Source organism: Aquarana catesbeiana, linkage group LG03, assembly GCF_042186555.1.
Source record: "Aquarana catesbeiana isolate 2022-GZ linkage group LG03, ASM4218655v1, whole genome shotgun sequence".
Classification (NCBI taxonomy): Eukaryota; Metazoa; Chordata; class Amphibia; order Anura; family Ranidae; genus Aquarana; species Aquarana catesbeiana.
The window spans coordinates 562,325,161-562,350,835 of record NC_133326.1 but is presented as its reverse complement, the minus strand read 5'-3'; the positions used below and the strand labels follow the sequence as shown (position 1 = coordinate 562,350,835).

General features: G+C 41.6%; 1 protein-coding gene across 8 annotated transcripts in view; it reads left to right on the top strand.

Annotated features, from left to right (window-relative positions):
• CNOT4 (CCR4-NOT transcription complex subunit 4) overlaps positions 1-25,675 on the top strand; it is a 141,214-nt gene that overhangs the window by 91,668 nt on the left and 23,871 nt on the right. For all 8 annotated transcript variants that reach the window (XM_073621792.1, XM_073621794.1, XM_073621793.1 and 5 more), the window contains 3 exons: positions 8,270-8,327; positions 13,391-13,640; positions 15,055-15,543. In XM_073621792.1, coding sequence (XP_073477893.1) covers positions 8,270-8,327; positions 13,391-13,640; positions 15,055-15,543 — 797 coding nt within the window. The remainder of the gene's footprint in view (positions 1-8,269; positions 8,328-13,390; positions 13,641-15,054; positions 15,544-25,675) is intronic.

Genomic DNA, 25,675 nt, shown 5'->3' with positions numbered 1-25,675 from the left:
AACATACGTTTGCAAAATGTGAAAATTAAGGTGTTTGTTCACCAATGTCAGAAGTCTGCCAAGTAAAATAGGTGAGTTGGAAGCTCTGAAGCATGAAGAGAACTGTGATCTAATTGGTATTGCTGAATCTTGGCTTCATTCTTCTCGTGACTGGGCTATTAATATTCCTGGCTATGCTCTCTTTTGGAGAGACAGGGTAAAACGGAGGGGTGCTGGTGTCTGTCTCTGTGTGAAGTGATCTCAAAGTGTTAAAGTCTTAAAGTGTGTGAGTGTTAAAGATGCTTAGTTGATGGAGAGTGTGATGAGTCCTAAAGCAATATGAGTGTGTGTACTACAAAGGTTATCATTGGAGTTTGTTATAGACCTCCCAGTGTCAACGAGGAAGTGGAGACTCAGCTCCTTGCACAGATGGAAAGGGCTGGGACAGTGATAATAATGGGGAATTTTAACTACCCAGAAATTGACTGGAGTAATGGCACTGCTGGGACAGTTAAAGGGCAAAAATGTATAAACCTATTAAAAGACTGTTTTATGGTCCACTTTATTGAGGCCCCAACTAGGAATGATGCTCTGTTGGACCTGGTAATCTCAAACCATGCAGAGCTTATTACCAATGTTATTATAAAAGAACATCTGGGTAGCAGTGACCATAACAACATGATTTCATTTAATGTTAGCTGTAAGCAACAAACTCATACGGGAAAGATAAAACACTTAACTTTTAAGAGAGCACATTTTCCAAGGGTGAGGGCTGCTCTCCAAGATTTAGACTGGGAGGGAATATTGGCATCAATGGACGCAGAACAGAAATGAGAATTCTTCAAAAAGCCTGTATGCAAACTCACTGCAAAGTATATTCTCATGGTCAATACGTTTTAAAAGGCTGAAAATAAAACCTATGTGGCTCACTGCCAAAGGTAAAATGGCTATAAATAATAAGAAACAAACTTTTAAATTATAAATGAAGGAACACTATCATTTTAAATGCTACAACGAATATAACAAAAGATGTAAAAAAGAAATCAAGAATGCAAAAATTTAAAACGAACGGCACACTGCAAAAGATAGTGGGCCAAACCCCCAAAAATTCTTCAAATGTATTAATAGTAAAAGGGTCAGGTCTGAGCATGTAGGCCCTTTACAAAATGATAATAAAATAGAGTGGGTGACTGGGGACAAAGAGAAAGCAAATTTATTGGATACTTTCTTCAGCTCCATGTATACAAAGGAGCATGGGGGAGCTAATGTCCATAATGGGGATGGTATTGAGACAGCCCAACTTATCCACAATGGCTCAAAAGTGAATATGGTCCAGAAATATTTAGACAGAATAAAGGTGGATAAAGCACCTGGACCAGATGGCATCCACCCACAGATCCTAAAAGAATTGAGCTCTGTCGTTTCAAAGCCATTGTAATTTTTAGGGACTCGTTAATGACTGGCATGATATTACTGGATTGGAGTAGGGTCAATGTGGCGCTCATATTTAAAAGGGGATCAAAGTCTCCACCAAGTAACTATAGACCTGTTAGTTTAACTTCTATAGTCAGGAAGATACTGGAGTTGAATAAAAAAAAAAAAAAATAGACAGCATGGATTCATGAAAGACAGAAGTTGTCAAACAAACCTGATTTATTTTTGAGGAGGCAAGTAAAACCTTGGACAGAGGGGTGGCTGTTGACATGGTATACTTGGATTTTGCAAAAGCGGTTGACAGTTCCCCACACACGGCTAATGTGTAAGGTAAAGTCTCAAAGTTCAATTTTGTAAATGGATAGAAAGCTGCCTAAAAAATCGAATTCAGAGAGTAGTGGTTAATGATTCTTACTCTGAATGGTCTGTTATCAGTGGTGCACCCCAAGGTTCAGTGTTGGGACACTTATTTTTTAATATCTTTAAAAATGATATGGGGTCTGGGATTAAAAGTACCATTTCTGTTTTTGCAGATGACACCAAGCTATGCAGTGGAATAACGTCCTTACAGGATGTCTCCAATTTACAAGCTGAGCTCAATGCACTAATTGGGCAACTAAGTGGCAAATGAGGTTTAATGTTGATAAATTTAAGATTATGCACTTGGGGGTTAAGAATGTGCATGCATCATATATACTAGGTGGAGTAAAACTGGTGGAATCCATAGTGAAGTATTTGGGGGTTTTGGTAGATCATAAGCTCGATAATGGCATGTAATGCCAAGCTGCGTTTTCCAAAGCGAGCAAAGTCCTTTCCTGTATGAAGAGAGTTATGGACTCAGAGTCCAGAGTGAGATATCATTTTGTCCCTGTACAAATCATTAGTAAGAACTTATCTGGAATATTCAGTTCAGTTTTGGGCACCAGTTCTCAAAAAGGATATCGGGCAACTGGAGAAAGTACAGAGACGGGCAGCCAAACTGATAAAGCATTGCTCAGCTATGAGAAAAGATTAGAGGAACTGAATTTATTCTCTTGAGGAGGAGATTGATGGATATGATCAACATGTACAAATACATAAGTGGTCCATATAGTGAACTTGGTGTTGAGTTATTCACTTTAAGGTCATCACAGAGGACAAGGGGGCACTGTTTATGTCTAGAGGAAAAATGATTTCATCTCCAAATACGGAAACATTTCTTCACAGTAAGAGATGTGGAATAGACTCCCTCCAGAGGTGGTTCTGACCAGCTCAGTAGATTGCTTTAAAAAAGGTCTGGATTCTTTCCTAAATGTACACACTATAACTGGGCACTGACATTTTATAGGTAAAGTTGATCCAGGGAAAATTCGATTGCCTCTCAAGGGATCAGGAAGGATTTTTTTTCCCCTGCTGTAGCAAATTGGAGCATGCTTTGCTAGGATTTTTCACCTTCCTCTGGATCAACTGTGGGTGAAGGATTGTGTATATGGGATTGTATGAATTTTTTTTTTTTTTTTTTTTTTTTTTTTTTTTTTTACTAGATGGACTTGTGGTTTTTTTTCAACCTAGCTAACTATGTAGTTTTGCACCCAAAGTCATATTTTCTTCCTATAGTGGCACTAATCTTCCACATCAATGAAGGCAAAGTCCTGCCATTTCTGCACCCTGCTCCAAAGCACTCTAAGGAAATTGTTCTTTACTGTTTGAACGTAGTCTGAGCCATCAGTCTACTCTTTAAAACAGGGATCCTCAAACTACAGCCCTCCAGCTGTTGCAGAACTACACATCCCATGAGGCATTGTAAAACTTTGACATTCACAGACATGACTAGGCATGATGGGAATTGTAGTTCCTGAACACCTGGAGGGCCGCAGTTTGAAGACCCCTGCTTTAAAGCAACAGCTTCTAATGGGAGGCAAACTCCCTATTCGTCCTACCCTCAGGACCTCTTAAGGAACATCCTGTTTCCACCATTGCTAGATGGATAAGACAACTCATCAGAGCTTATACTCTAAAGAACTAAACTACTCCTGCGCTTTTACACGCTCACTCCGCTAGTTTGGTGAGTGTTTGGCCAGGCCTCTGTTGCTCAGCTTTGTAAGACCACCACCTGAAACTTTGTTCATACTTATTAAAATTTTTCCCAGGTAGACACCCAATCATCTGCAGATGCAGCTTTTGGCTTCAAGGTTCTTGCAGCCACACGCTAAGATATGGAATTTACAGGTGTAGCAAGGTCCCAGGCCTCCTTTGATCAAATGAGAATCTCTAGGGACAGGGCCAGCCTTCTGTATGCAGTGGGTTGTGAGGCATGGTGGATGTAGAGTTGTTATTGGGCACCAGACACTTCTTGGATGCAAAAGGACAGAGGCAGAGGACACCGAGTTGTGGGGGGAGGGGGCAGGGAACACTACTGTGATGCTGTCTTTTTTTTTTTTTTTTTTTTGGTAGCTTAATAGTTTGTCTTTTAAATACGCCACGTGGTAGACACACACGCACACCCCTTTTATGTTACATAGTTACTAAGGTTGAATAAAGACACCAGTCCATCCAGTTCAACCTGCGTGTGGGTGAGTGTCTACAATTATCCCTATTTTTATTTAAGGTACCCATATAGCGCTGTCAATTTACGTAGCCCTCCACACATACATCGCACACTCACATTGGTCCCGACCCTCAAGGAGCCCACAATCCAAGGTTCCCAACTCACACTAATTTACTAGGGCCAATTTTGGACAGAAGCCAATTAACCTACCAGCATGTCTATGGAGTGATTGTATTTATAATAATAGAAGTGAGAGGCAGCAGTTCTATATTCAGGATCAGGTATAAACAAATATCAGGAACTATAAAGCTTTATTTTTGTTGTGTTTTTTTCTTTTTTTTTTCCTTTTAAGTGTTTTTAAAAAAGAAAAGGAAGGATGTATATCCCAATCAGATACACCAATATAAACTTGACGGATTTGTCTAAAATACAAGTATGTTTGGACTGGGGCTAAACTGTTGGTTTCAAAACTTTGTGAAACTGGCTACTGAATTTTGTCCCACCCTTCATGGTCTATAAAAATATTTTTCTGTTACATTTTGTAAGTAGGTGTAGAAATGTAGACCTCAGGAGCAAGTTGCAAGCATTCCACTCTGTTAGAAGTCATAGGTTTGGCCTTTCACTGCCAGGTCCGTGCCGGCGTACAAAGCTACAGCACTGCTTTCAGCTGGCCAGGTCTGAATGGCGTACAGACCTGACATGCCTCCTGCTATAGGTTTGTATTGGAACTGTTCAGTAGACTCTGCTGAACAAAGCCGCTAATCAGAACCTTTGCTAACAAGCTGCCAATCAGAGCTATTAACCCAAAATGTTACCTCCTCCCAACCCACCGCTGCTGCTGTGCCACCTCTCATTCACTAACACCGCTGACCCTCTTAAGTGTGTCCCCCCCCCTTCACTAATTCCCGGCTCCCCCCCCCCCATGCAGTGATGCTGGCTGCCATTCCTTCCACCCCTCCCGTCGGCTGCAGCTGCTGCCCGGGAGATTGCTGTCTGGGTGGAGAGCGGGAAGGCTGGTAAACGTGCTTATCTGCCCCCTTCCGTTCCTTGAATGAATACAGACAGCGATCAGTACTGATGACTTCTGTATTCATTGATCACTGAAGAATTGTAAACCATGTTTACTATTCTTCACTTTGTGAATGAATAGGAGTCTCTATGCAGACTCCTATACATCCATCTATGGTGCAGCTCAGGCTGCAGAGAAAGGGACTGTCTTCAGTCCCTTTCTCTGTCTCCAAAAAGAGACATTAGAGGTCTGTTTAGACCTATGATGTCTCTCCAAAGCCCTCACCAAACTTTGCAACGGGCAAAAAGCATAGTAGCCCAGCATGTTAACACCTCCATCAGCTGCCTGTTGCAGCTTAAGGGGGTGTGGTTGGCAGATGGCAGAAACGCAGCTCAACCGTGCATTTTTGCCATCCCCTCAACTGCAAGTCTAAACAAAGCCTAAGGCCTTGTTCATGCAGGGTATACTACTGTGGTGCCTTGTTTAGCTGCAGAGGGATGTACAGGTGTTCCACGGATCCCCATGCAGGCAATCCCATTGATGTTAATTGGAATACAGCAGCTGCATGGTGTTTCTTGCATTTCTGTGAAGGCAGTCCCAATAACGTCATTGACATTTATGTGGGTAAATCTCCCTGAACTCACGCTGTCTGCGTGTGGGGCCATGCACCTACACCCGCAAGAATGTCAGATCTGTCCTTGCAGCTGCTGCGTCCCAATTGATTTGAATAGGACTGCCTGCACACGAATGCACAGAATACCTGTGTATCCCCATGCGGGTAAACCCTGCCCTCCATGGGTATATGCTTTAGCACACCCCACTGAACAAGGCCTTCGTAGGAATTATGTAATTGTGTTTGTGTGCAAATAAGGATTTTAGTGGGGGGGGGGGGTTTAGTGAAAATAGTGGTTTGATAAACATTTATGCAAATGTTGCACGGCCTTGGAAATCAGTAGAACCTTCTTTTATTCTACTGGTCATGTGCTTTCAGAAAATATATGGTTTGGGGTATTTTACAAACTCTGAAAGTTGTAAGTAAAAAATTAAAACCTCCAGATTTTTTTGAGAAATTTTCCTGTATGTCCGATTTTTACCATTTCGCAAAAAGGCGCAATTTAAAATGTCCAAATATTTGTTATTTTAATAATTCAACTCCGGTTTACTTTTTATATTTAAAAGGAATTTAGCAGGATTTTTGTAAAAATGCATATTTCTTCATATTTTAAGGTTTACAGTGAGGTAAACTGAAATGTATTTACCGACTATACATAAATCACAGTAAATCCAGATATTTTTCTTTCTGATCTTTGTAATGAGGAATAAATATCTTAGATGACCTGTACTCTGCCTGCTGCTTGGCTTTTTGAAGTACAACTTTCAAAGGACTAGTCAACCATATTGTCTGTGATCCCCCTGCAGCTGAGCTTTTTACCATTACTGATTTGCTATACCCTGTTCTACACTGTTTCCTCTACTATGTGGAGGTGGATATCTTGGTAGAGGAAGGACTTTGCTTTACATGTCAGGTTGTCCTCCTTGATGACTGGTGGGGGGCGGGTAACCTTTTAGAAAGAAACAGTAGGAGAGGTGGAGGAACCACAGAATGAATGAAGCTAGTGATTTTTGAACAGTAGTGACATCCTCCTAAATCCAGTGAGACCAGTAGTTAGAGACAACAGTGCCTTGGATGCTCTCATACTGCAGATGTGGGGCTCAAGGCACAGGAAATGCATTGCTTTTTTTCAGGAAGAGTTCAAGACAAATGGTTAATCTTTCACAATATGATAAACCTCTCCAGTTTTTCCCTTTTTAAGATGGCAAATTATCACTTTTCGATCTCTGGTCCATTTTAACCTTCCAGTGTGAATCTGTGTATACTTGTATTATTTGTAGTGAGTTTTCTGTGTTATGTTTTTTTTTTGTTTTGTTTTTTTTTTTTGGGCTATTTATCTGCGTGTTCTAAACGTCTCCTGCATGCTTGTTATCTGGATTTAGTGAGTAAATCAAAGTCTTTTTTATTTTGCATTAGATGCATATGATCTTACTGTTTTTGCTATGTTTTTTTAGGCTAGCCATGCAAAGGGTATAGAAAAGAATTACCTCCTTTTGAAATAATCAATATTTTGATGCTTTGCAGCCTGAAATGAAGATGCAAGTAGTTTGTTTTTAAACAGCTTTATTTACTCAGTGCAACTTATAACATTAAAGTGAAAAAAAAAAAAAAACAATCACTGAGTTGGAAAAGGATCACCCCCCCTTATGTCAGTATTACCCTGGGCCACCTTTTGCTTTAATTACAGCCTTTAGTCTGTTGGGATATGTCTCTACTAACTTTGCACATGTAGACTTTGCAATATTTGCCCACTCTTCTTTGTAGAACTGCTCAAGTTCAGTTAAATCTGATAGTGACCATTTGTGGACTGCAGTCAAGTCATTCAACAGGTTTTCAATGGGATTTAAGTCTAGGCTCTGACTAGGCCATGCAAGGACATTCACCTTCTCTCCTTCAACCACTGTGTGGTCATTTCTTTTCTTTTTTTTTTTTTTTTAACATGGAAAAAGTTATTGTGGTCAGATAAGACTAAAATTCGAATTATCTGGCCTCAACACTAAACTGCTGTGATTTGGTGTACAGGCAGTGCAAACAGGCCCTAAAGCACAACTCCAGGCAGATATGGGAACAAAATGTAGCTCTGTATTTGTTCATTGCATTTATTTGCATGGAAGCAGTGTCTGCTTTTGACCTGGTATCAACCTCCTGAAAACCCTTGTACAGCAGAGCTCAGACTGGGAGAGGAAAAAAAGTAGCACAAGAAACAATTAGTTGTGCTGGAGTGCTCATGTGCTAGCAAGAAACATGTTAATAGGAGGAGGAAGCTAAGTGACGGAGATGAGGTCCTCATTCTGCTGCTCCTGCAAATGTCAAGTCAGTCTGCAGAGAAAACATGCCTCTTACCAGGTAGTTCAAAGGTAACCCGTCAAAAGAGAAGTTTGCAGGCTACAGTTGAAGTCCTTACTCCTAATCCTATGAGTTCGATCCTTTGAGTCATGGACTCAAAGGACACAAATGCAGATTAGGATTTCAGGCTTTACTTGCTGCCTTTTTTTTGTTCTGGTCAGTGATTCAAGACGACTAGCTTTTTCAGAAGGAGATTGTGAATGGTAGCCTCCATTTTACCCTCATGCAACCTTTACATCACTTTCAAATTAATGACATCACAATGAGAATATTTACACTCCCTATTTAGGCATTACGAACAGACATGTTTTTTGTTTTGTAAGCCAGCTTTAAAGTTTTTCAATTCTGCTTTTCTTTTCAGTTCTGTTGACAAGTCACCTGAGTCATTAAGTATAGGAAACGGTGATAACTTACAACAGGTGAGTCATGATGCTTTGTTCTGGAAAATTGGTTCATTCCTTCCCACTTATGAAAGTTATTACCAGCTTAGTTATGAATAAAGTAATTATCCAACTAGGCAATAAAATTCGATTTTGAAATAGAGATTTATCGCACACTAACCTGTCATTCATATTTATTGACGCTAAATTCCAGGCAGATATAAAAGACACAAATGAATCCAGGCCAGTTTGAAACAGGAAAGCAGGGGAACTGGCAGGGTCACCAGGCATTTCACACAAAGGAAGAAATACAAAGAGAACGGGATACTTTAACACAAGTACATGGTACAACATACACATAACAGGAACATCAAATGTTGGGGCAACATACTCTTTAAGTCCAATGAAGTATATGCCATCCTGTGGATTCACTTTTTATTTACATTTGATAGTTTTACTGAGTGCCAGGGTATAGCGATTGCTTTACTCCCCATACTCTGACGCTGGACCTTAGGATCTCTGATACTAAAGCTTCAGAGTTATGTGCAGTTTTTGTACCCACCCCTCCCCTTCTCTTACTCAATCACAGAAGACTTGGTATTATGTGAACACAGTCACAAAATACAAAGCATTCTATGAATGGACAGCTCAAAGGGAGGGTTGGCAGGCACACAGTAGCTGCATCTTTCCCATCAAAGCACATACACCTTGCTGTTTGGTAAAAGTGTTATACAATTTGATATACAATTTCCTGGTGGCAAAAACTGGAATCAGTAATCTTATTTCCAAATACTTTCCACACGCATAGAGGTACCTGCCAAGGAAGTCCTCTTCCTCTATTCTGTTTACCCTTCCCTTAGTTACTTTAATCCAAACTTTTTGTTTACTATAACACTTGTATCATAACTGCTTGGCTGATCTTCTGCAAACTCTGCACCACCTTCCTGTTTACATGAACATCAGCTATGGCTGCATTGTATTTCTCAGTAATGGTGACCACGCTGTAAAATGCCTGTGCCAGCCAATTGTTGTCCCCTTTATAAGTTCATATGACAGTGTAATAGCACAGGAGCACAACTGAACAACAGGAAGTGCCTGAACAAGGATCAGGGATTGTTATTTTAAAGGAGAAGTATGGCCAAAGCTCTTTTGGCCATGCTTCTTTTATGGGTCACAGGATTGCACTTAGTTCTGCGCTCTTGTAACCAAGATTCAGCTAACAGCAGCCTGTTGACTGATGTCGCAGAGCTGGTCCAGGCTTTGCTGCTCTTCTGGGATACCCACCCAGGTGCCTGATTGACAGCTGGCTTGGCTTAGCCTCTCAGTGTGCCGCCAGTGAGCTCTGGAGGAGCAGAAAGCCGGTGACTGACAGTCAACGCTTTCTGCTCAGTGAATACTGAGAACTTGCGCGATCAACAGTCGCGTGATCACTCAGTTCTTTGGAGAGTCGGCAGGGGTCGGCTGCAGCATCCACATAGGTGAGGATGTATGTTTGTTTTTTTTACAATCCCACGATTCTCCTTTAATGAAAGTTACATCTTTTAGGATATTGAAAATCACCTTTGACACTCCATTTTACATTTTCATATCAGCTATAACATGTTAGATAACCTTAATAATGGAGCACAGTTCCTCCAACTGACACCATGGATGAGGGACTGTTTACTCCCACTGATGCTGAGACTTTTTGTACTCCCTTTGGCCACAGTCCAGCCCACCTAATGTCTGGAGGACAGTAAACTGGCCCTTTTGTTTAGAAAGTTTGGAAACCCCAGCTTTAAGTTAATCTGTCTGAACATATATAAAACTAAAAATCCAAGCTTAGGTATAGATATAGCTGCAGCCTCCCCAATAAAGACTCCACCAAGTGGTGTCCCAAAAATTGTATAATAAAAAACAGGGATGTTGTAATAATGAGTATAATTGAATATCCACCAAACAAGTTGAGAGTATAAGAATGAATAAATCTTGATTCACTATAAAACTGTAAACTTTAGATGAGTTAATAATAATTGTGTTATCTAATTCACAACAAATCCCTGAGCAATATGATAAGTGAACAAACACTCACCACATCAAATATGATACATCATTGTAAAGTAAGCTGTGGCCCGTACTAACGAATTATAATGGTACTGGACATGTTTGCCCGTTATCGCTCCTTCTTTATACTGTTACCGTGGAACATTTAGTAGAAGCCAGTGATATTAATCCCTCCATTCAGGGTATTAGAGTAGGAAGCAAAGAATATAAATTAGCTCTATTTGCAGATGTTCTTCTCTATATTACCTGCCCCATGGTTAGTAATACATCTCTTCACTTCAGTGTGCACGCAGCTCGGCTCTTGCGGCGCCTCTCTGTGTATTACCTCGAGGCAGCAGCGGGCAGGGCTGAGAATAGTAGGGGGGAGCTGATGTCAGCGAGGAGGAGAGGCGCAGACATGTCTGGTCACATACGGCGCCGCCGCCTTGTATACAGGAGGATACACAGGATTCTAACGGACTGGCAGGGAGGAAGGGTTGGACCAACTAATCGATAATGAAAATCGTTGACAACAATTTTCATTATCGATGATATTTATTTATTTATTTTATGTACTTATATAGCGCCATCAATTTACGCAGTGCTTTACATATACATTATACATTCACATCAGTCCCTACACCCTCAAGGAGCTTACAATCTAAGGTCCCTAACTCACATTCATACATACTAGGGCCAATTTAGACAGGATCCAAGTAACCTACCAGCATGTCTTTGGAGTGTGGGAGGAAACCGGAGTACCCAGAGGAAACCCACGCAGGCACAGGGAGAACATGCAAACTCCAGGCAGGTAGTGTCGTGGTCGGGATTTGAACCAGTGACCCTTCTTACTGCTAGGCGAGAGTGCTACCCACTACACCACTGTGCCGCCCATATTGATTAATCTTTTCAGCCCTATATCACTGTTTGTCAATAAAGTCCATGAACCAGTCTATAATAAATTGTTTAGTGTCCCATATTCATATTTCCATAAAAGTGCTAATTTCCAAGTATTGCAACTAAATGTCCTCTTCTGTGCTTTAAAAAAAGAGACTTCTTGTGCATCAAAATAAAGTAACTTCTTGTGCTCCCCCACAAGTATACGCAGAAGCCCCCCACCCCTGCAGCGCTAAAGAGCGTGTAGTAAACTGTAACTCCAACCTGGGTGTCTTCAGGGAACGATAAGCTCTCCTACTCCGGAACAGAATGTATGTAAAATGGCATCCACATGTAATCAAAAATGGGTATCCATAATGTAAATATGATAAAAAGTATTTATTTATCACGAAGAAAAAGACTTTTTGTTAAAAAACGGGGCTAACAGACTGCCCCACTGACAAGAATGGCTGAAAGCAACCGGTTCCTGGGTCTGGACAGCGTGCTTTCCACAGACCAACACAAAGAAAGCAGAAGTTGCCAGAATTGACATCGACGTGTATCAAGTCCTGCCTTACGTGTTTCGTCACTAGTTTCAGCTTTCTAATGACGAAACGCGTAAGACGGAACTTGGTACACGTCGACGTCGTTTCCGGCAACTTCCGATTTCTTCGTGTTGGTCTGTGGAACGGACTCCGTCCAGACCCAGGAACCGGTTGCTTTCAGCCATTCTTGTCAGTGGGGCAGTCTGTTAGCCCCATTTTTTTTAACGAAAAGTCCTTTTTATTCGTGATAAATACTTTTTACCGGATTTACGCTATGGATGCCCATTTTTGATTACATGTGGATGCTGTTTTACGTACATTCTATTCCAGGATAGGAGAGCTTATCGTTCCCAGGAGACACCCCGATTTGAGATAGTTTACTACACGCTCTTTACCCCTGCAGGGGTGGGGGCTTCTTGTGAGTGAGTATACTTGAGGGGGAGAACAAGAAGTCACCTTATTTTGATGCACAAGAAGTCACTTTATTTGATGCACAGAAGAGAACATTAAGTTGCAATACGTGGAAATGAGCACAAGTCACTCTTATGGAAATATGAATATGGGATACTAAAAAAATTTTTTTTGTATTATAGACTGGTTCATTGACTTTATTTATTGACATACAGTGAATGAATGAATGATTTATAAAGCGCTGCAAATGCGAACTGAATCGCCTCAAGGCGCTGGATGCATTCTCTGATGTCCACTTCTCAGAAAAGGAAGGTCTTTAGTTTTTTTCTGAAGGCCTGGTGGTTTTCTTCCATGCGGATGTTGGTAGGAAGAGCGTTCCATAGTCGAGGTCCTTGGACTGTGATATACATATATATTTTCTTTAGTTTGTATTACTCACAGATTTTTATGATTTATTATCACACTTGTCACTTTATCCTGCAATTAGGTTTTCACTTAATGTCAATTATTAGTACTGGCCATTGCTTACTTTATAATGATGCATTATATTTGATGTGGTGAGAGAGTGTTTGTTCACTTATCATATTGCTCTGGGATGTGCACCTTATATTTGTTGTGAATTAGATACCACAATTATTAACTCATCTGTCTGAACATGTTATACCTGTATTTAGGGTGTATCATGTTTAGCAACCTCCCTCTGCCCCCCTGATTCCAACCCCCGCCCCCACCTAGTGTGACATATTGAAAATAGCATGGCTGTATGGGGCTCTGCCGTGTCATTTATTCACAGAAATCTGTGAATGAGAAACCTAAGTCCTGTCCTCCACCACGGCAAATGGACGTGTAGTTTGAATAGACTACGAGTGTACTGATTAGCGCACTCTGTCCATTCACACTCCCTCCAGCTTACCTGTTGACAAGCCTGTACAGAGGTACAGGAAGAAAGCGAGAGAGAGAGAGTGCAGGAGCCTGAAATTGCACCTGCTGATCATGGGTGCAATACTTTGCAGGCTTCTGTGTAAAAAAAAAAAAAAAAAAAAAAGCATGCACATTATTAACCTGCAAAAAAAGTGCATTTATTTATTTGTGAAATGTGAACTTGGATTTTAAAATGACCACTTCATACAAATCAGCTCTTCAAGTGGAAACCCACTCTTTTATATGTAACCTCTGCAGTTATATGCATAAGATTCAATTGGTTGTTTTTTTGTTTTGTTTTGTTTTGTTTTTTTTCCCCTACCTTAGATATTAACAAGTGACACCCCATCACCTCCGCCAGGCTTATCCAAACCCAACACAGCCATCCCCACCAGTTCAGCAAATCACAGCGCACGGTCTCCCTTCGAAGATGCCATGGCAGAATCACAGTCTCTGTTCTCGGACAACTTCCGACACCCAAATCCTATCCCCAGTGGACTCCCTCCATTCCCCAGTTCCCCACAGACATCAAGTGAATGGCCCACAGCTCCAGAGCCACAAAGCCTCTTCACATCAGGTGCCTAATGTTTCTTATAATGGAAGAAATGATTATATAGTCGCTTTTTTGATTTGTTTGTTTTTTTTTTGTTTTGTAAATAAACACTATATACTTCCCTGCTCTGTGCAATAGAATTGCACATAGCGGCCCCGAGCTTCCTCTTCTCAGATCCCCCACTGGTGCTCCTGACCAGACACCCCCCACCCTTTCAGTATACTCTCATAGCAAGCCATGTTCATATACAGAGACAGCACTGCTTGGCCCTGCTCCCTCATCACAGGATTTGACTGACAGTAGTGTGAGCCAATGGCTCCTGTGACCTCAGTAAAGCCTGTGAGAGCAAGGAGAGTAGACAGAGCCACTACAAAGGAGCACAGCGCTGGATCAAATGAGGACTTGGGGAGGTAGGGGTGGTGGTGAGGCAATACTGCTGCCTAAACATTTTTCTTATCGTAATGCAAGGAATACATTAAGCTAAAACATGTTTGGGGTTTAAAACCACTCAAGGTTTAGTTGTTGCAGCAACCAGACAGTCCATTTTTTTCAGCCTGCTCAGAAATTAACAATGTAGTGATCTGGTTAAATGCTATAAACAGACATATTTTTTTTTTTTTCATGAATAAGGTCATATACATATGTTTTTAGATCTCACTTTGAGGCTCTCGCATAGCAGGAAGTGCACATAGTTTTCAGTAGGAATTCCATACAAAATATGTAGATCTCTTGTACAGTACAAGATTTGTATTCTGACAAGTTTTGCTGGTACTGTTCCTAGGAGAATGTTCATATAACCCTACACTGTCTGGAAGACTACAGTGTTGCTAGTGTCCTTACGTAAAGGACTTTTCCTCATTTTGAAGATTTTTTTTTTTTTCCTCCTTTTTTTTTAACCATTCCTTTTTTCTTTAGGTCAGTCATAGCTACCTAGCAATTTCCAGGTCAGTAACCATCAGTGTCTACTTTTGGGACCATACTGTGTGTGGCCGGCCTGTGAAATTTGCTTTGGGCATTGCATCATGCATTAAGCCTTCACCTTGGCATGTTGTTGCCACAAATGTAGTTCTTGGGGTATAACTACTGTGAAGGGTAAAACCTGGATCCTTAGAGGGCACCACAACATAAATAAGGTAATGCAGGATTTCCCTTTACTATAGATCAGTTCCTAAGCATACCAAAATTGTAGTGCCTAGCACACAGGGGATTGCCCTGGTTTAGCATTTAATCCTTGTCTGGGTTTTCCTGCACTACCATTTTACTCCCACACCACCAAAGTTACGGGCTTATTTATTAAGGTTCAATTTTATAATCTTCACTAGAGGAGGACTATATAGAAGTGATTGCGTGTTTTGTTTTTTGTTTTTTTTACGTGCTATTGAATGATTTGGTCAAACATAAGTAGACCTGTTGCTGACATTGTCCTTTGTTTATGCAGAAACAATCCCGGTCTCCTCATCTACGGACTGGCAAGCTGCATTTGGCTTTGGCTCTTCTAAACAACAAGAGGACGACTTGGGCTTTGATCCCTTTGATATCACCCGCAAAGCCTTAGCAGACTTAATAGAGAAGGAACTGTCTGTTCAAGACCAGCCAGCACTGTCCCCCACCTCTGTTCATAACCCCTCTCCTCACACTACTGCCAAAGGGCCAGGATCTGGTTTCCTTCACCCCACCACAGTCACCAATGCCAACTCTGTCTCTAGCACCTTTCCTGTTTTACCACAGCGGTTCCCACCCTTTCAACACAGAGCCGTTTATAACTCGTACAGTTTCCCAGGCCAGGCAACACGGTATCCGTGGATGGCCTTTCCTCGCAATAACATCATGCACTTGAACCACACGGCAAACCCAACCTCAAACAGTAATTTCATGGACTTGAGCCACCCTCAACACAACACAGGTCTGGGAGGGATTCCTATTTCAGGTATGTTTTTAAACTTTTATATCAAAGGGGTTAGAGAACCTCTTTTCCTGATCAGTGAAAGTCTTATAGGGTGGGCTACATTCCTCAAAGTGGTCCATACTGCTGGGCAAAAGCCAATGGAGTTATTTCTTGTATTGAATTGAGCGGTTTCTTCCTTTGCTGAATTTCACTTAACATTGTCATTTATTGTATGTTAGAACATAGAAGACGGCTTTCTAAAGCAAATTTATTGGCTTCTTCCAAACTTGTGGAAAGTTCAGCTAAGGCCCTCTTCTGTTTCAGCATGACTGTGCCTCTGTGCATAAAGATAGGTTTATAAAGACATGGTTTGCCAAGTTTGGTTTAGGCTCCAAGTACGCTGGGCATATAGCCCCATTACGTGGGGCTCTGGTGTTTAGCTGCAGGCAGAGGCCACAGAGACCCATCTCTGCTGCAGGCAGCCTGACAGCTTCTGAGAGGCTGGCTGCTTCTCAGGGCTGGACGGTGCACCTAATGGTATTTACGTTTAGCAAAGTATTCACCCAGGGACAAATTGCCAGACAAAGGACTTCTTGCATGCCAGGTATTTTGTCCCTGTATACCTCTAGGTGCACTGTCCAGCCACAGCAGCTGTCAGCGCCTCATAGATTTTCACAGGCTGCCTGCAGCAGGAGCTGGATGGTACACCTGTGCGCTCCACCTGCAGCTACACCAGAGCCCCATGCTTCGGGTCTACACAACCAGTGTGCAATTAGACTTTAAAGGAAGTTGACTGACCTGCATGAAGCCCAGACCTCAACCCTACTGAACACCTTTTAAGATGAATTGGGACTCTCTCATCCTGACCTCAGAAATGCTATTTTGGCTGAATTTGGACATATTTCTACAGAAACACTCCAAAATCTTTTGCAAAGCTTTTCCAAAAAAGTGGATGCTGTTTATAGCCACACAGAGTAAACTCTTTATTTAACCCTTAGTCTTGGCCTGGGGTGTCCAACAAGCTCCTAAAGATGCGATGGTCAGGTGTCCATAAACTTTTGGCTATATAGGTTACTTAAAACCTCGTTTTAAAGAACGCAAAGTGAGATAGTTTGTCATTTCTTAGTACATTATGGAGTTAAAATGTTTTTTTAAAAAAGTTAACCTGTTGTAAGTGAAATATAGATCTGCCACTGCTATCTGTCTGTTTTGCTCACCACCTGCCTTCATTACCTTTTGCGTCACTGACTTGTAAAATTTATATAGATCCTGAATCTCTTAAAAGTTGGCATTGTCTACTAGTTCAGTGACTCTGAGCATTAAAGCAAGAGTGTTAAAGGCTAAGTTCACCTTTTTTTTTATTTATTTTTTTTTTTTATTTTAACTTTCTTCTGAATTCCTACTGCTCAATGTACCACTGCTGCAAAGAAGAAAAAGACTTTTCTATATTCTAGGGTAGGCCTTACCTCAGCCTCCAGTTTCTTGTATAGAAAAACTCCCCCATGACTTCCTGCTATACGTCCTTTGGGACATGAAAACTGCCCTGTACACACGGTCGGACATTGATAGGACATTCCGACAACAAAATCCATGGATTTTTTCCGACTGATGTTGGCTCAAACTTGTCTTGCATACACATGGTCACACAAAGTCGGAAAATCCTATCGTTCTGAACGCAGTGACGTAAAACACGTACGTCGGGACTATAAACGGAGCAGTAGCCAATAGCTTTCGTCACTTAATTTATTCTGAGCATGCGTGGCACTTTGTGCGTCGGATTTGTATACACACGATCGGAATTTCCAACGGATTTTGTTGTCGGAAAATTTTATAGCAAGCTCTCAAACTTTGTGTGTCGGAAATTCCTATGGAAAATGTGTGATGGAGCCGAACACATTTTCCGTCGGAAAATCCGACCGTGTGTACAGGGCATTAGACTAAGGAAGTACTTCTTGGTCTTCGTCAGTGTGCACTTTTCTCCCTAAATACATACCCAGTGTTTTCCTCTGCTGATTGTTTTGTACCTTACCTTCTTGTATAGATTGTTCAACTTCTGCATACTTCGCCAAATGAACAATCAGATGCGGAGCAGAGCTGTAGTTTTGAAAACAGGACAAGTGTGTCCCTGTAAGTCTGTAGAGCTCGCCATATACTATACAATCTAATTGTACAATTGTGGTGCAAGGGCCTGCTTGATTGGATAGAGAGTGATTACATAGGTGTGTCCTATAATATAGTTTTGGTAAGTTCAAGGCAGGCCATACATTATACAATTTTTTTTTTTTTTTTATGTTCAACCAGCGGCTTGAACTAAACAAATGTGCAGATTCCCCCATCTACAGATTCGATGTGGATGGGGGAATTGCTCCCATTGAGCTATTGTATTCTGCCAGCAATGAGCCTTCCCCACCGGGAGAATACAATGATCAGTGTTGCCAGCTATGGCTGGTGGCTCTTATCATTCGGGAAAAACCCACAGGCTAGTTGTGTACAAGTTGACTTGTGTACGATCAGCTAGCCCATACATGGATCGAAATTCAGCCAAAACCTGCTGAAGTGCAATACTTGAATTAGGACAAAGAACCTCGCGCCAAATGTTAATTTCTTTTGTGAATGAATAAAACAAAAAAGCTACTCCCCTGAAAGTGTAGAATAACTGACTTTAAGTGAAAAGAAAAAATTAAGGGGTTGCTATTGATACTAATGTGTTACCAACTAAGATAGAGTATCTACGGTACCTTACAAAAATAAGACTGTTGCAACCTCCTACATCAAATACTAATCATAATGTGAATTGTAAACCAGGTTAAAATTAAAAATCCTTTAAACAGTCCATATAGTCTTCAGTATGACAAATTGTGAAAAAAAACATCACCACCTTGCAATGTATACAAACACACACCCAATGTGCTCAATAGGCTTTCCTACTCACCAGACAGCCATGGCCTCTTTACCTAAAAAGGTCCAATTGTGCTTAAATAGTAAGGTCTTGGAGCTTGCCTAAATGTTCTTAGGGCTATATTAGGAGACTTGTCTTTCTGTTCTCCTCTCCACCGTGGTAGCCCATGAAAAATAAGAGAGGGAGGGAACCAATACTGTAATATTTTTTATTTAAAAGCTTAAAATGAAATAACAAAATGCTTGCGTACATATTTGGGTGCCTTTTCCCTTCGCTGAGGATAGCCCGCATACAGGCTGGAAGGAACCGTCACCACCCGGCTCACACTCAAAGGGTCAGCATGCGGTCCACTGCCGTGTTGAGACAAACTGGAAGCCAGGTACCCGGAAGTACCGGAAAGCACCTCGATGTATGTTTCATTTTACAACGTCATCCGGAAGCGTTAACATCACGTCGCTTCCGGTTTATCTCGATGCGTCAGTGGAACACACGCCGACCCTCAAGCGTGAGTTGGGCGGTGACGGTTCCTTCCAGTGTGTATGCGGACTATCCTCCATGCCGGGAAAATGCACCCATATATGTAAGCAGGCATTTTATTGTTTAATTATAAGCTTTTAAATAAACAATATTACTCTATTGGTTCCCTCCCTCTCATTTTAATGGGCTACCCGAGTGGAGAGGAGGATAGAAAGACAAGTCACCTGATATATCCCTAAGAACATTTAAGCAAGCTCTAAGACCTTCCTATTTAAGCGTAATTTGACCTTCTTTTTAAGTAAAAAGGTCATGGCTGTCTAGTGAGTAGGACATCCTATTGAGCACATCGGGTGTGTGTTTGGATACATTGCAAGGTGGCGATTGTCTTTTTTACAATATGTCATGTTGAAGACACATCACTGAAGATTATCTGGACTGTTTAAATGACTTAATTTTAACCTGGTTTACAATTCAAATTATGATTTAGCACTTTGCACTTTAATGTATTTGATGTATGAGATTGCAGCAGCCTTTTATTTTTGGAAGGTACTGTAGATACTCTGTCTTAGTTGGTAACACATTATTATCACTAGTGCCCGCTTTTTAATACTGTTTTTTTTATTTTACATTTTAAGTTCAATACTTGTATGGCTGACTTAAAGGTGTGTGTGTGTGTACAGAAATTGTTCAATAAGAATGTATAGTATATTGCCATCTTTATACACCTAAAATGAGCTGCTTGTAGTTTATGTGCCTTTTAATTGTTAATGGCACCCCAAATGCAGAAGCGGACACACATTTTACTGTGTGAAAAAATGTGTGACAAACGCAGCAAAGCGCACAGTAAAAAGTGCAAACTGCAACACTCCAAAATGTCCCACTAGCTACTTTGCCGCGTTTAGAACAGCCCATTAAAAACCAGTACAGTGTATGGCCTTAAAGGAAGAAGTAGGATAGTGGGTGGAAATAAGAAGCAGTACAGTAATGCGGGAGATTCTGTCCAGAGAAGTAAAACATGCCCTATTTCTTGATGCAGTAAGACATGCATGGTGGGGTATGACATTTCCTGGATGGGCATCTGATGCTACAGGAAGTCAGTTTTCAGAATACATTTTTTAAAATTTTGAACAGAGAAGTGCAGCTTCAAAGCTTGCATGGACTAGGTGAGGGACAGATGGGCACATTGGGAAGGCTTGGGCAGAAAAGACATTAGAAAAGGCTTCTGTTATTATGAAAAGTGAAATTGGCCTTTAAACATGGCAGCCAGTTAGCTAATATGTATAGAGGACTGGTGTGCAATGATGGCCTTCACATTTCTCAGGTGACATGGTTCTCTAAAGCCCAATTGAAGGTTTCACAACACAAAATGCAGCTGACTGGGTCTCCACTGGTCTGGCACACTCCAGCACAGTTCTGTCAACTGTGTCACTCAGGGAACATGAGTACTGGTGTTGGCCACATGATGCAACATATGTTATCGCGTTATTGTGCACCAGTGTTCAGACTATGGACATATTCTTAAAAAGCAGTAAAGGCTTTACAACAAGCCATCCCTAACCTCTCTAGCTGCTTGCACTATGAAGTAAGTCCTTAAAGATCAAAGCAAAGACTGAAGATGGTTTCAGTCAGTTTCTAACAGCTTAGAAACACCTGCTGTGTGTTTACATGAATTGGGACTTATTAACCACTTGGCACTGGCCTTGCGCATATATGCTTCTTTTCGGGGGTTGGGCCTTGACGTTGAGCAGCTGCATTTATGCCCTTTGTTTACAACTTACTGTGCTGAGAGTGCGCTCCCAGCACGGTTGCCTGCGGGGATCGGTAAGCTTGCGATGCATACTTGTTATTGGGAGCTTTCCCATCCTGTGACTGCCAATTACAGCGGTCACATGACCCCAATTCCGCCTCCTGATTTTTAAAACTCTTTAAGGGCCTGGGAGGTGGTCGGCAGGAAGGGGTTAAAGTCCTCCTACTGCTGGTTGAAAAAAATGTAAATACTTTAATGTGTATATTTTGGTAGCAGGTTCACTCTAATATTGCTACATGGACTGACAGTCACCTCGTTAGATTAGAACTGCACAGTAGACTTTTAGAAGATTTTAGTAGCTTGCTGAAACTGCTAGTGATTCATCTCGAGGAGCAGCATGTAATTGCTAGTCAAATGGAGAAATCAAATAGAGAAATCTTCTTAAGCAACATCTGGTAGCGATCAGTTGGCACGATCGGAGTTTTGTTTGCATTCATTTGAGTTGTTGATTTGTGTGGTACCTGCGTAGCTTAAAGTGGAAGTTCAGTCAAACTTGAATTATACTTAAATCTACTCCCACCCCAATTCTAATGCCGTGTACACACGGGCGGACTTTTCGGCATCAAAGGTCCGACGGTACTTTTGACGGACTTTCGAACGAAAGGACTTGCCTACACACGATCACTCCAAAGTCCGACGGATTCGTACGTGATGACGTACGACCAGACTATAATAAGGAAGTTGGTAGCCAGTAGCCAATAGCTGCCCTAGCGTCGGTTTTCGTCCGTTGGACTAGCATACAGACGAGCGGATTTTCCGACCGGACTCGAGTCCGTCGGAAAGATCTGAAGCATGTTCCAAATCTAAAGCCCGCCAGATTTTCGAGCGAAAAAGTCCGCTGCAGGTCCGATGAAGCCCACACACACGATCGGATTGTCCGGCGGATTCGTGGACACGGCATTCGCCTATTCTATCCACCTGGTGCAAGAAAAGATCTATATTCCTACCTATTCTGAGTGTGCTCCAGTCCAGTCCCAGCGCCGGCTTTAATGTAGAGGAGGGAGAGGGGACATTGAATGCCCCAGGATAATGTCATTTCCCAGGCTCTGCAGCTGTTGTCTGCAATCTCCCTCCTTCACTGAAGGCGGCACTGGGACCTGATCATGTGACCGGACCAGAGAACCCTCAGCATAGGTAAGCATACAGACCTTTCCTTTACAGGGTTGATAGAATAGGCTTAGAATGGGGGTGGGAGGAGATTCAAGTATAGATGGTATTTGACTGAACTTCCTCTTTAACATTAAAAAAAAAAAGCTAAAGGCCCCCCCACCCCCCCCCCCACCCCCTCTCTCTCTTTTAACCACCAGTGTTTTAAACCCTTGTGGACTTTCAGATGAAATCAGCAAAGTACTTTCCAGGTGCATAAAAAGAAAAGGTGTGCAAAGTCTTAGGTTTTTTTTTTTTTTTTTTTTTTTTTCAGAAAGCAGCTACAACATGAGAAGAAAAGCCTATCCAATGCCAATATGCTGTAGAGAAGGACTCTTGCTCCTGTGTGGAAGCAGTGGTTTCTCTGCAGAGGTCTGTAGTTCCCCCTGCAGATTCAGACCTATAGCTCTGCAGTCAACACAGCTCTAGCTCCCTACTCATTGTGGAGTTCCAGCTGTGACTCGGCAGAGTTTTGGGTATTTCCAAATTGCCTTTTGTAAAGTCTCTGAAACTGTTAATACTACGTATTGTAAAATGTATAGAACAAGTGTCCATGCTTGCAGCACCTATAAAATTTAATTGTAAGCAAAGTGGGTTGGTCGTGCCATGGCTGGTTCACCTCTGTTCAGAGGCACACAATGCTAAAGATACTTTTCCCCTATAGTCTGTGGGAGAATTTTAATGAAGGAATTCAATTTTAATATGAAGGCAAAACTCCTATGTAAAAAGCAGTGAATGTGACTTTGACCAAACACTCTCTGGTGGTGAATCAATCACTCATTTTAAACACATGCACCTATAAGATTCACCTATAGTGAATGTTTAGTGTATGTCAGTTTAATTTCTTTATATATAGGCTTTTTCAAGTATATGTAAAAGGTAAAACTTTGTTCTACTTTTAGGCCTCTTTCACACGTGCAGACAGATTGGGTCTGCCCGTCCAGGTTTTTTTTTTTTTTTGCAGACCCGATCGACTCATCCATTGCTTTCTATGGAGTGGCGCATATCAACAGACATGTGTCCATTTACACCCACTGACATCTGATCCTGTCTGCCTAAAACAGACAGTTCAGGAGTCCGTTCCCCATCCGTAGATCGGATTGGATGACAGTCTGATGTAAACGGACACGCAATCTGTTTACATCTGACTGCCTGTAGGGGAAAGTGAGCTATGTCCGTGTCCACTCTGCATAATCAGAGCCGACACAGACTTGTCCTCTGCTCGCTAAGCCAGGATCAGCAGAAAGATCCCCCCGCTGAGCAGGCAAGTCCACCCGTCTGAAAGAGCCCTTAAAAGGGAAGGATTGGACCCTATATTTGTTCATGGCTGGCTGTGTCCCTGCTGCGGTGACCATTTATGAAGATATCACCGGCACACCATTAATGAGAATTAAAAGTAAACCATTTATTTGGCTCCCTAAGACACAGTTGTGTTTCAGCTAAGGAACCTTTTCTCAGGCAGGTAATGACTCCCTCACAAACAAAAATTTCCCAGCACACTTGCCAGCTAGCCCCCAAACAAACCAATATGGCTCCATCTAACAAGTCACATTAAAAACTTAGGGTTTAGTTGCACACATTTGAAAATATATGCGGCCCTAACTATTTTTGAGAGTCTCTAGGTTGGAGCACATATAGCAGTGGATAAATTTAAGGCTACGTTTGCCTGGACAGAGCCCACTCCTTAAAGCTGAGTTCCACCCAAAAGTGGAACTTGTGCTCATTTGTTAAATTCCCCCCCCCCCCGGTGCCACAATTGGCACCTTTTTTAATTTTTGCAGCGGTGGGTGGAGCTCCGCTTTAACCACTTCCGGACCGCCCACAGTATATATACATCATTACTTTGACTCTAAATACTGTTGTTATAGCAGCAGCTAGCTGCCATAACCCTGGTATTTTTTTAAACTGTGGACGATGCGCGTCCAATAAAAGTGGTCCCGGCAGCGGATTCGCCATGGGATCACTTTTATAGGCAGCGGGAGAGGTGCCCCCTCCTGATCGGGTAAGGCGGAAACGATCCAATCCCACGGAGCGATGGGCAGGTAGTCGAGTAAGGGCAAGATTGCCCCCACTCAACTCACTGTCCCTGAAGGACCGAAGTCTTTTTGACCCCAGATCTCGCAAAATAAAGAGGACCTGTCATCCGTATTTCTAGTACAAGGGATGTTTACATTACTTGTAATAGGAATAAAAATGATTAAAAAACAATTAAATGGACTGTGTAAAATTAAAAAGAAAGTGCCCCGTCCCTCCAAGCTCGCAGGCAGAAGCAAACGCATACTTAATTCGGGCCCATATGTAAACAGTGTTCAAACTACACACCCATGTGAGGTATCGCTGCAATCATTGGAGCAAGAGCAATAATTATAGCACTAGACATCCTTTGTAACTCTTATCAGGTGACTTGTAAAAAAATGTTTTAAAGTATCGCCTATGGAGATTTTTAAATACCATAGTTTGTCGCCATTCCACAAGCGTGCGCAATTTTGAAGCATGACATGTTAGGTTTCTATTTACTTGGCGTAACATCATCTTTCACATTATCCCAAAAAATTGGGCTAACTTTACGGTTTTGTTTTTTTTAATTCATGAACGTATATTCTTTCCAAAAAAAATTGCATTTGAAAGACCGCTGCGCAAATACAGTGTGACATAAAATATTGCAACGCCTGCCATTTTATTCTCTAGGGCAGGGGTAGGCAACCTGGGGCCCTCCAGCTGTTGTTGAACTACATTTACCATGAGGCATTGCAAGGCTGGCAGTTACAATTACTCCCATAGGCATTATGGGACTTGTAGTTCTGCAACAGCTGGAGGGCCCCAGTTTGCCTACCCCTGCTCTAGGGTCTTTGCTAATATAGAAGTAATGTTTGAGGGTTCTAAGTAATTTTCTAGCAAAAAAATGCTAATTTAAACTTGTAAACAATAAGTGTCAGAAAAAGGCCTAGTCTTTAACCACTTCAGCCCTGGAAGATTTTACCCCCTTCCTGACCAGAGCACTTTTTACAGTTTGGCTTTGCATCACTTTAACTGGTAATTGCACGGTCATGCAATGCTGTACCCAAACTAAATTTGCGTCCTTTTTTTCCCACGAATAGAGCTTTCTTCTGGTGGTATTTGATCACCTCTGCGGTTTTAATTTTTTGCGCTATAAAGAAGAAAAAAAAGCGACAATTTAAAAAAAAAAAAACTATTTTTACTTTTTGCTATAATAAATATCCCCAAAAATGTTTTAAAAAAAACAAATGTCTTCATCAGTTTAGGCCAATATATAATCTTCTGCTTATTTTTGGTAAAAAAAATCTCAATAAGCATATATTGATTGGTTTGTACAAAAGTTATAGCACCTTCAAACTATGGGAAAGAATTTTTTTCTTTTTTTTAGTAATGGTGATCTGTGATTTTTAGTGGTACTCCAACATTGCGGCGGACAGAGCAGACACTTTTGACACATTTTTTGGACTGTTGACATTTATACAGCGATCAGTGCTATAAAAATGCACTTATTACTGTGTAAATGTCACTGGTAGGGGGGAAGGGTTAACACAAAGGGGGAGATCAAGGGGTTAAATGTGTTCCCTAGTTAGTGTTTCTCACTGTATGGGGATGTGACTGACTGGAGGAGGAGACATATCACTGTTCCTACTTACTAGGAACAAACTATCTGTCTCCTCTCCCTTAACAGAACAGGGATTTGTGTGTTTTCACACACAAATTCCCGTTCTGGCTCTCGTGCAATGCCACGCACATTGGGTCCCCCACCGCGCCACCAGCGGCTCCTAAAGTGGAGAGCCACCCTAAAAAAAAAAAAAAAATTACATGAAAACGTTCCTAAAAATTTAACT